General features: G+C 39.3%; 1 protein-coding gene across 2 annotated transcripts in view; it reads left to right on the top strand.

Annotated features, from left to right (window-relative positions):
* The window catches only part of ST6GALNAC3 (ST6 N-acetylgalactosaminide alpha-2,6-sialyltransferase 3), a 315,028-nt gene extending 308,241 nt beyond the window's left edge, over positions 1–6,787 (top strand). For both annotated transcript variants that reach the window (XM_073357306.1, XM_073357307.1), the window contains 2 exons: positions 985–1,092; positions 6,224–6,787. In XM_073357306.1, coding sequence (XP_073213407.1) covers positions 985–1,092; positions 6,224–6,410 — 295 coding nt within the window. In that variant the 3' untranslated portion in view covers positions 6,411–6,787. The remainder of the gene's footprint in view (positions 1–984; positions 1,093–6,223) is intronic.
* The last annotated feature ends 5,234 nt before the right edge of the window (positions 6,788–12,021 follow it).

Raw genomic sequence — 12,021 nt, 5'->3', positions numbered from 1 at the left:
TAGTTAATCTCACTAGAATGGAAAGGCACATACTTTCTCTAAGAAAAGCTGGACATTAACCAGTTTGTAGGCAGGATAGGATTCACAAAGGTATTTAAATGGGAGTTAGGCACCTAAGTATGTTTGTGAATCCCACCTTTAGTGCCTAGCATATTCCTTTTTATTAGAGATATTAAAGCAACATCTCTTGCTTGCTCTATTCACGTGGGAAGTTCTGTTGACTCCCAGTAGTGCTGCTTGTGTGAATAATGTGAACAGGATTTGACCTTTATTAAAGAATATATGTTTTCTCAAATAGAAGCCATTTGGAAACTGTGGGCCAGATCCTTATTTATGTGATTAGTTCTCATTCATGCAAGTTGTCCTATTGCTTTCAATGGAACTAGTTGCATGAGTAAAGGTTCCCAAACCAGACCATATTCCCTTACACCTCCCTCCCTGATACAAGTATGTCATCTCAGTGAATGACACAGAGTTTTATTTTTCAAAGCAGCCTTCAATTCTACCAGGTGATTGTCAACACAACCTTAAAAGTTGCATTTTGTGTGTAAACTTACAATATTCATGTAACATACATGACATTATAGTAATAATTCTTGTGTACATGAAGATGTGTGTATATATAGATGGGTACACACATCCCTTTTAATTTGACTTCTGGCAGTGATTGTTATCTTTCATCTATTATGCTACATTAATTTGGCTTTCAAATGTACAAATAAATGATTCCCCACCTTACGGGACATGAGTTATTTGACTTCAGATATTTATTTAGCATATGGTTTTTCTTCTGTGGGCTGTAGCCTGAGGCCCCAACCTGGAAAGAATGAGAGAACACCTATAACAATTCAAAATAATTGTATATTTTTGACAGATTGTCAAGTTGCTTAATGCCTTTTGGCCCAGGTAACAGTGATATTTCTTTGATGAAGTGTTAGTAATTTCTCATTGCAATTTGTTGTGTTTGATGCTGTATTTTTACAGAGTCCAGTCAGGTTCATATCTCAGCACTGGGTGGTTTACCTTAATTCTGGCTATGGACGCCTGCTATGGAATTCATGTCTATGGGATGATAAATGACACCTACTGCAAGTAAGATCACAGGAAATTATTTTCATGCATCTACAATTCTGATACCTTGTCCAAAAATTCACAATTCATTTTAATATAATAAATCTGAGGAATCCTTTTCCCAGTGTTTTGCATTGATGTGATGCTATGTTGTCAGTGTATTTAGTTCTGATATGGTATTTGTTGATAAAATAAAAAACATTTATAAAACTTGAATGTCAAATGTTATAAGGAACTTTTTTAATCAAAGACTTTCAGCAGTCTTGGAGTTCGCTGGGAAACGGAGAATATTTTTGCTCTTTTGACAAAGTGTGCTTGTTTTCACCGCTCAAAAATGTCTATACAAGAAATATTAATCTATTAGCTCACAGAATACCAAATGCTCTTGGAAATGCAGAACTGATTATCTCAGGATGGTTACCCGAAACTATATTTCATCACTAAATGAGCAACCTGTCTGAACTTTATTTCTAGATATATATTTGGTCGGCTTTGAGTAGCTGGGGGGTTTCTCATTGGAAAACAAAACAAGGAGCTTTATCAGCATAGTGTGACATAAATTCCTACCAACAACTGTTGGTGATCTAGCATTGTCATACATCATATCCTATTATCATAAGTGCAACCACCATCTTAAAAATCCAAATCAGATATTTTTACTCTATAGCATAAAGATAATGGAATATATACTAGACACGTTGCTTATTCACAAAAGCAGGAAATTTAGTCAAGTGATGTAAAATAATAAAGCAAGCCACATTTTATGTTAGCAGGGCTAGTTCAAGCAAATCTGGAGCCTCTGTAACCATTTGATTGGGCGCCTCAGCTCCCAGGGTAAAGTGTACAACTTCTACCTCTGCCCACACCCTTGCCATTCTCTCTCCTCCATACTGGACAGCTCAGTGCTCATTGCCACCAGGACATGGAGAAAGGAGTTAATGCTCTAAACTTGGCTCTTTAAAGTTAGGCACCTACATAAGAGGATGATTTTCAGAACTCAGCTCCTGGTAAATGACCTAAACAACCTTGTGGAAGGTTGGACTCTTAGCCAGCAAGCCCCCTCTGGACTGGGCATAGCATAGCAGCTCTTTCCTGTCTAGCATCCCCTGCCAAAGGTTGATCTGGTCCTACGGTGGTTCACCGCTTCTTGCAACTCAGCCCTCTGGCCAGATCACTCTAAAGTCTGTTCCCTTCCGGAGTAACAGAAGGTACAACTAGAAGTCCAGAAACAGCCCAACACAAATACTTCTGCCCCCTCTTGGGCTATTACTCAGTCCATCCTTGAAACTGTCTTGCCCTCAGAGCAACCTTGGACTTAGTCATCCTTACATTGGGCTTGTACACCCCTTACTCAGGGCTGGCATCGGAATGCAGGCTCACCCTCTGCTCTGGGTTCTAGCCCTAGGACCCTGTATTAAGCAACTAGGTCTGCTCCTTTAGACATACTGTCTGCTCCTTTAGACATACTGCCGTTTTCCTGGGTCACTTCTTACCTCTGAGCCCCTTGTGCTGCTTCCATGTAGCCTGTGCTTAAAGCAGTCTCTCAGGCCTCTGGCTTCTCCCTAAGTCCTTCCAGCTTCTTTTTTCTTCTACTGGAACACTGACCCCTCAGGACTCCCTCTCAGTACCTTTCCCCCTTTCCAGGGCTCATCACAGCAATTGATGCTGTCTCCAAGCCCTTCTTCTGTCTCCCTGCCTCAGGCCCTTCCCAGAGAGAGGAAATTCCTTATCTCCTCTCTCTTGGGTTTCTCTGTCCTGAGTCCCTCAACAAGACCTCACTTCCTCCTTTTATGAAGAAGACCCAGCTCCTTCCCAGCTGGAGCTAATAACAAATCAAGTCTGACACACCATGCAGATGCAGCAAAGTGGGCTAATTGGCTGTCAGATTCCTGTTAACCTTTGATTCAGCTGTGTAGTAGACACCCCAACACAGGGTCGTCCAGACTGAAAGGAGATGTGTTGTTATTTGGAAAACATTACAAAGGCCATGAGAAAAGGAGAGACATAGCTCAAGTTTTTCATAGATTCCAAGGCCAGAAGGCACCATTGTGATCATCTAGTTGGACTTACTGTATAGCACAGGCCATAGACTTCCTCAAAATAATTCCCGAGAGCAGATCGTTTAGAAAAACTTACAGTCTTGATTTTAAAATGGTCAGTGATGGGGAATCCACCATAACTCTTCGTAAATTGTTCCAATGGTTCATTACTCTCACATTTCCACCTTAGTTCCAGTCTGAATTTGTCTAGCTTCAACTTCCAGCCATTGGATCATGTTATACCTTTCTTTGTTAGATTAGAAAGCCCATTATTAAATATTTGTTCCCCATGTAGATACTTATAGACAGTAATCAAGTCACCCTATTAACCTTCTCTTTGTTAAGCTAAATAGATTGAACTCTTTGAGTCTAGCAATATAAGCCATGTTTTCTAATCCTTTAATCATTCTTGTGGCTCTTCTCTGAACCCTCTTCAATTTATCAACATCCTTCTTCAATTATGGACACCAGAACTGGACAAAGTATTCCAGTGTGGTCACACCTGTGTCAAATACAGAGGTCAAATAACCTCTGTACTCCTATTGAAGACTCCCCTGTTTACGCATCTGAGGATCACATTAGGTCTTTTGGCCACAGCATCACATTGGGAGCTCATGTTCAGCTAAATATTCACCAGGACCCCCAAATCTTTTTCAGAGTATTGATTCCTAGGATAGAGTCCCCCATTCTGTAAGCATGGCCTACATTCTTTGTTCCTAGTTGTATACATTTACATTTAGCCATACAAAATGCATATTATTTGTTTGCACCCAGTTTACCAAGAGATCCAGATCGCCCTGTATCTGTGACCTGCCCTCCTCATTATTTACCACTCCACCAATTTTTGTATCATCTGAAAACTTTATCAGTGATTATTTTGTTTTCTTCTAGGTCATTGATAAAAATATTTGAGCGTTGGGCCAAGAACGGATCACTGCAGCACCCTATTGAACAAAGACCCACTCAGTAACAATTCCCCATTTACTGTTACATTTTGAGACTCATATGTTAGCCAGTTTTTAGTCCATTTAATGTGTGCCATATTAATTTTATATCATTCTAGTTTTTAATCAGAATGTTGTGCGGTACCATGTCAAATGCCAACATACTGACGTATATTATATCAATACTATTAACTTTAATAGGCAGCAGGTTTAAAACAAACAAAAGGAAGTACTTCTTCATACAATGCCAGTCAACCTGTGGAACTCTTTGCCAGAGGATGTTGTGTAGGCCAAGACAATAACAGTGTTCAAAAAAGAGCTAGATAAATCCATGGAGGATAGGTCCATCAGTGGCTATTAGCCAGGGTGGGCAGGGATGGTGTCCCTAGCCTCTGTTAGCCAGAAGCTCGGAATGGACGATGGGATGGATCACTTGATGATTGCCTGTTCTGTTCATTCCCTCCGAGGCACCTGGCATTGGCCACTCTTGGAGGACAGGATAGTGAGCTAGATGGACCTTTGGTCTAACCCAGTATGGCCGTTTTTATGTTCTTCTTATGTTCTTTATCAACCAAACTTGTAATCTCATTAAAGAAAGATATCAAGTTAGTTCGACAGGATTCGTTTTCCTTAACCCTGTTGATTGGCATTAATTACATTACAATCCTTTAATTCTTTATTAATTGATTCCCATATCAGCCACTCTATTATCTTGTCTGGGATCAATGTCAGGGTGACTGGATAAATGTCAGGCCTATAATTGCCAGGGTCATCCTGTTTGCCCTTTAAAAAAATTGGCCCAACATTAGTTTTCTTCCAGTCTTGCGGAATTTCCCTAGTGCTCCAAGACTTATTGAAAATCAGCATTTATGGTCCAGTGAACTCCTCAGCAAGCTCTTTTAAAACTCTTGGATGCAAGTTATCTGAACCTGCTGATTTAAAAATATCTGACTTTAGTAGCTTCTGTTTAATATCCTCCAAAGGTACTAGTGGAATGTAAAAAGTGTTATTATCACCATATGGTGAGACTGTATCATCTGTTTTTCCCCAAATGTAGAACAGAAATATTTACTGAACACATCTGCCTTTTCTACATTATTATTGGTAATTGTACCATTTCCATCTAGTAATGGACCAATACTATTGTCAGGATTCTTTTTGTTCCTAATTGTATGTAAAAATGTATTTTAAAATCTTCTTATTGTCTTTAACTCTGCTGGCCATAGAGTTCTCCTTGTATCCCTTTACTTCCCTTATCAATTTTCTAGACATCCTAACTTCTGATTTATATTCATTACTATCAACTTCCCCTTTCTTCTATTTGTTGTATATTATGTTTTTATTATTTCTTACAGCTGCCTTCACTTCCCGTCTAAATAAAGTTGTCCCCATAGAGCTCAGGCAGTGTTCCTCGCTACACAGCCCTGACATAGAATCAGTAAACAACACAATAACATTTCACCGTGTCCCTGATAAGTGCAGTTGTGGCTGCATTGCCTGATTAGAAGATATTTTGTTTGTTTTAGCTTAATCACTTGCTAGGAACAACAGAGCAAGAAAGATCCCCCTCCTCTTTTGCTTGCTAATATCACTGCCCTGTGCCCTAGTCAGCCAACCAAGGGCTTGTTGTGGGGACTAGGACTACCCAATGAGAGCCTTCCATTTAGAGATACTGACACACTGGCTAACTTTTGCAGTAGGACAACCCAGGGGGAGTGCCCTCTAGGCCCTGACCATAATCCTATGCTAATTAGTAAGGCCAGTGAAGCTTAAGGACCTGTATTTATTTATTTGATCTATTAAAATGCACACAAACCATACTGTGCCTATACTATAATGGAAAGATTTCTTACACGATAGACACATGGATGGGATTCCAATGAATACAATTACAGTGTAATATAATAAAAAGAAAAGGAGTACTTGTGGCACCTTAGAGACTAACAAATTTATTTGAGCATAAGCTTTCGTGAGCTACAGCTCACTTTATCAGATGCATACGAAAGCTTATGCTCAAATAAATTTGTTAGTCTCTAAGGTGCCACAAGTACTCCTTTTCTTTTTGCGGATACAGACTAACATGGCTGCTACTCTGAAACCTGTCAGTGTATATAATGGATTTCCTGGAAAATGTATTAACGTGTATCTGTGTTTTGTTTTCTTTCCCAGGTCAGAAGCCTTTCGAAAGGTCCCTTACCATTATTATGAGCCAGGAAGAGATGAATGTGATGAGTACTTTCTGCATGAAAATGCTCCCTATGGAGGTCATAGATTTATCACAGAAAAGAAAGTATTTGCTAAATGGGCCAAGAAGCACACAATAATATTTACACACCCCAACTGGACACTGTCTTGATGTTGGTTCTTTAGTAGCATACTATTACAAAAATGCCTCAATTTACAATGATCTTTCTTACATCTGATGGACGTTCTCACACACTAGATAAACTAAATTAAAACTCGATGATAGAGAAGTTGATCGTTCAGCTGTTAAGCAAAACTTACCAATTTGTGGAAGGCAGATGAGTTGCTTATTTTATCACTAAGGGTTATATACCACATAATGCACTTTACATTTTCACTGCATTTTAATTCAAGACAACAGTCGTTTCCAGATAGTAGTGATTTCATGTTATATACAAGCATGCCCACAGAGTGGTGGCCCTTAGAAACTTTCCAGTTGCCTTAGGTAATTAAAATGACTATTTGCATTTATGACAGGTTTCAGAGTAGCAGCCGTGTTAGTCGGTATTCGCAAAAAGAAAAGGAGTACTTGTGGCACCTTAGAGACTAACAAATTTATTTGAGCATAAGCTTTCGTGAGCTAAGTGCATCCGTGTAGCAAACGAAAGCTTATGCTCAAATAAATTTGTTAGTCTCTAAGGTCCCACAAGTACTCCTTTTCTATTTTCAGTTATTTAACCTCAAGATTTGCTGTACTAAAGGTAACTTCCTACAGGCAAATACAAAGATAGTAGATTCTGAGGTAACTATATCTATTTATCTTACATACAACTGGATAAATGTTAAGGACCACCAATGTGGCAGTATGTATATACTTTCCCATGCATCCACACTGGGTGTGCTAAAATTAGAGATGGGGTAAATAATGATTCCTGAACTGAAGGTAACTCCCCTGTGCAAAGATATTCAGAGCTCAAAGGCCCATAGGTAACACAGAAGCTCCGGTTACCTACTTACTTCCATATCGGTTGGCCTCCATCATCTTGAATGATGTAATTCATCTGGACACTATCTCAAATTGCAGTATTTTTGGAGGATGACATTCCAGCATCCACCAACATTAGTTCACTTTTTTATGACATCACCCTAATTTGTACCTGCTTTTTGAAATAATAGCTCTACAAATGGTGTAAAAACATGTTGGTGGGGGATGCTTAGGGATACAAAGACAGGACTTGGAGCACAAAACTCCTGAGTTCTGATCCGAGTTTTAACACTGAATCCCTTGCAACCTTGGACAATTTGTTTCACCTTTCCGCCTCAGTTTTTCCACCTTTAAAAATGGGGATAATATTTATCTACCTCACAAAGGTCTTGTGAGGATTAATTAATGTCCATCAAGTGTTTTGAAGGTGAAAAATGGTATATAAGCATTTATTAGTATGGCAATACCTATGGCACTTGGCATACATTCTTGTATGTTGGCTGTTTGAGGAAAGTGGCAGCCATGTCAGGGTCTGATCCTGCATGATGCTGTGCCCCTCCTTTTATACTGTGTGTTCTTCCTAATGCTGAGCTCCCTCCACTTTCAGTCGGAGTTGAGGGTTCTCAGTGCCTCACAGGATTATCGCATCAATGGGGCAGCTCTTGAGTTTTAATACTTGCCCATCTCTAATTCAAATACACTGTTCAAAGTGAACCATCATTTATTTCAACTGCAGCAGAACCATTTTTTATTTGAAAATAATTCAGCTAAACATGTGACCTTTTTTACTGTATTTAAATTAATGTTTAAGTCTCTTTCAGTTCAAAACATTTCCTAAGAACGTTTTAGCACCTGGAATGTCAGCTTCAACACTGTAAAAGCCAATACTGTGAAACTTGAAAGAAGTGTGTGTGGAATGTTGCACACAGGTGCACCACACTATTAAACAGGAAACTTTGTATGCTTTTGTAAATCATGAAAAGGGGAAAGGAAAAACCTATTTTTACATGTTTGCAGTGTTGTTATAGCCGTGCTGGTCCCAGGATATGAGAGAGACAATTACCTCACCTTTCTTGTCTCTCTATTTTTACATGTAAATATTTGTATACTGACTGAATTGCCTAATGTATATTTGTATATGTAAATCTATATTTGATATGTCCAGAGCGTATATATTCTTTTTCATCATCATTAAGTGCCACTCTTCACTCAACCCTTTGTTATTGAGAGTGATGTCCGTGTTTCTTCTCCATTTCCCTTGGACTATGCCACTAGCTTTTTCCATTGAAGCATCTTCCTGATGGTTTTTAAAATACATGAGCTTTCTCCTCTTATTACCTATTGTGTGCCATAGATGTGCCTGGTTCATAGTAGGCACAACCCTGATGGGCTTGTGGTTAAGGCACTGGACTAAGCCTTCGGTGATTTAGGTTCAGTGCCTGGTTCTGTCGCAGGTCACTTGATCTCTCTCTGCCTTAGTTCCCCATTTGCAGAATGAGAATTATCACATTTCCTTACCCCATCCTTTGTCTTTTTCTTTGACTGCAAGCTTGTCAAGCCAGATACTGTCATGCACAATGTGTCTGTACAGCGCCTTGCACAATGGGGCCCCAATCTCAATTCGGGCCTGTAGGCACTTACATAATATACAAATAATAAAAATAACTCTTAAAATGCCTCCTTCCCCAAGAGTTTAAAATCAGCAAGGACTGAAATAAAGCAAGGATGGGGAAAGGGTAATGGAAGGATGAAGGTTGCAGCTGTGAGCCCATGAGCTAATTTGCTATGTGCATACATATCTTGTCAATTTGATTGAATAGATAGAAAGTTAATAAAAGGAGCTGCAATGAGGGATTTAAAGGAAGAACAAAGGATGTAGGGCACACTGCGCTACGGGGGATGTTCTCTGCATACTGTGAAGGGCAACATGGGGAATTGTATGAAGTCATTGTGGGGAAAGGAACCCAAAGGGTGAACATCAGGAGAGACAAGGTGGCAGAATTAAAAGGGTTAATGGGGAAGAAGGGGTGACTAGTGATGAGATATGGGCAGAAATTGTGTATGTGGGTGAGAGGAGCCTTCATGTGAGAGAAAATCTTGCATGATTCCTCAAATCTATAGCCTACAATTCTACAATATACACTTTAACAAAATGCTCTCCATCCCCTCTCTCAAAAATAGCAGGTTTTTTCCCACAATAAGGACAGAATAAAGACCTTGGGTGGTCCTTTATCCACATGTTGAAAGGACAATATTTCAATGTCATTCCAGCATAAAGATAGTTTCAAGATAATTGGAACTTGTTCAGATCAACATAGATCTGATGTAAAGTGTGTGAAGCCTTATTCTGAAAAATAAACAGAGCCAATGCAAATATTTAATACAATTATACAACATCCTCCAAGAGTAATCAGGACATCCCACTCACAGATCCACAAATGGTGTTTTACATTAATATAAAAAACAGGAGACCTAAACTGGTTTAAAATTTGCAATGTGTGTTTACAGATAGTGGTTAATACACATTCTGCTAAAGAAGGCCAATCTTTTGTATGTATTCAGTTCTGACTTTGCATTCTGTTCAGCATTTAAAGTATATTATATGGGAGAAAAGTGCAGCATGGCTTAGTGGATATGGCACTGGATTGGGACACAGGAGAGGAGGGTCTAATCACTGCGGTGCTATTGGCTGGATGTGTGACCTTAGGCTAGTCACCACTCTATGCCTCAGTTTCCCCATCTGGAAGAGAAGGATCAAGATACTGACCTTTATACAGCACTTTGAGATCTACTGATGACAAGTGCTATGTAAGAACTAGGTGGTATTATTATTTCTTTAAGGACTATAGAGTTTCTACGTAAATGTTCACTGATATTCTCCTATCCCTGTACGAATGGGAACTAAGGCAAAGCATTTCAGTGTGTTCTTGCTGAATAGGGATGGAGTTAAGAACAGGCTTATGTCCCACTGAAGTCATGCATGTGCTTTGCTCATTAGGAATCAACTGCTGAATTGGGGCCTAAATGGGGGAGTTTGGAGAGCCTAAGGCTACAAATCAGTTTCTCCCTAAAAATTATTACTACTTTCTCTGCTATCACTGGAAAATACACCACAAATGTTTTTAATCTGTATTTTTAAAAAAACTTTTCTAAATAGGAAATTATTCTAAAGTTAATGCAATCTATTGTAGCTCTTTATGGAATACTTACATGCTGTATGGAATGGCTCATCAGACTTCATCTTGTGCAATGCCCAGTTAGATAAATACATCTCTAGCAGCAGCTAAATGTGTAGCAGAGTTGCAAACCTCATTAGACTGCAGTTGTCACAAAGCAAACTTGGAAGTGTTGCTACCTGCTTGTAGTAGGATCCTTGAATTTGCAGGTTGAGAAAAACCACATTGAAACCACATTAGAAACATTGCATCAAGCTTCATGCACACCAGAGTAAATGAACATCACTTCCTTTATTTAAATTAGCCTGTCTTTAGCATAAACTAAATGCAGTTTTCCATTATTTTTATTATATGGGTAAGGAACTGTGACCACTGCGTTAAAGATGACTGTGTTAGAAATCAGCACTGCAGTATGGAAGAAAGAATTTTGTTGTGTGACTGTGTTAAGAGACCTTGATCAGTTACCGTCTGAGAGCAGTTAGGAGGGCAGTTCAGAAACATTTATTCTTTTAAATAAGGGCTACTACAAATTAACTGACCTTAATTAGATGCTATTTGCTTACTTTATTTGAGGACCCCTATTTTAATCAACTGCTCGTGTGAGTAAAGAAAGCAAGCAGTTGACCTGTAGACTTCAAATAGTTCTCCTCGTTATATTTGGTAGACTGATATTCCCAAATAATTTGGCAATGTTTTTGCCATCTGTCATCAAATAAGTGAAACACAAATATTTGTATCTTAATTCAGTCAGCTCTTAGATAGTTAAATATTTGTCAAATGTATTATTTGTGAATATTTTTTATTCATGTCAAATAGGTAAATTTCCATTCATTGTCTGACCAGGTATAGTCCTGACCTAGATAAAGGGTTAAAATATAGGACACATTTATTTTGCATACTTTGTATGTGGCCTGTAGAGCTGGTTAACCATTTTCAAAAATGTTGATGTTGTCTTGGAAAGAATTGGGGCAAAAATTTTCACAAAATGTTTTCCATTTTGCATGTTACATAGCTACAGATATGTAACTTTGATACATTTAGATGATGTTGCAATTGCATGTGAAGTTGTATGTCAAGCTGAATTATGTTTTCCAGTCAACCTCTGGAAATTGGCCCTGCCCTGCCCACTCCTCCCCTCCCACCTGCCAAGGCTCCTACTCTGCTGCTTGCAGAGGAGTGCGCAAGGTACAGAGGAGAGAGGAGATGGTTCCGTAAAGGCAGCTGAGCCCCTTTCCCATGCAGGATGAGGAGATATGCACACAGAGGGCTCCATATGCAGACAGATCCAAAGGGGGTGGTCCAGGTTCTTTGTCTTAGATGCCTGGCTTGTGTGTCTTGTTCACATGTTCAGGATCTAACTGGTTTCTAGATTTGGGGTTGGGAAGGATTTGGGGTTGGGAAGGAATTCCCAAGGTGCGATGTAGATCACCTACTAGGATTCTCTGGGCATGTCTTACCTAATGAGTTCACGGCCATTGCAGGGGCCTTGGGCACTGGTGACACCTCAGTCTCTCATGTTCTCTGTCTGAGACACAAAACAGTTTACTCTCCTGAGGACTAAAATGCTTTAATTTAACTGAAGCCATTGGGCTCAGCATAGGGTATTTGCATGAAATGTAATG

This window comes from Lepidochelys kempii, chromosome 8 (genome assembly GCF_965140265.1).
Source record: "Lepidochelys kempii isolate rLepKem1 chromosome 8, rLepKem1.hap2, whole genome shotgun sequence".
NCBI lineage: Eukaryota > Metazoa > Chordata > Testudines > Cheloniidae > Lepidochelys > Lepidochelys kempii.
The sequence above is the reverse complement of the archived record's forward strand: the minus strand, read 5'-3'. Positions and strand labels throughout refer to the sequence as shown.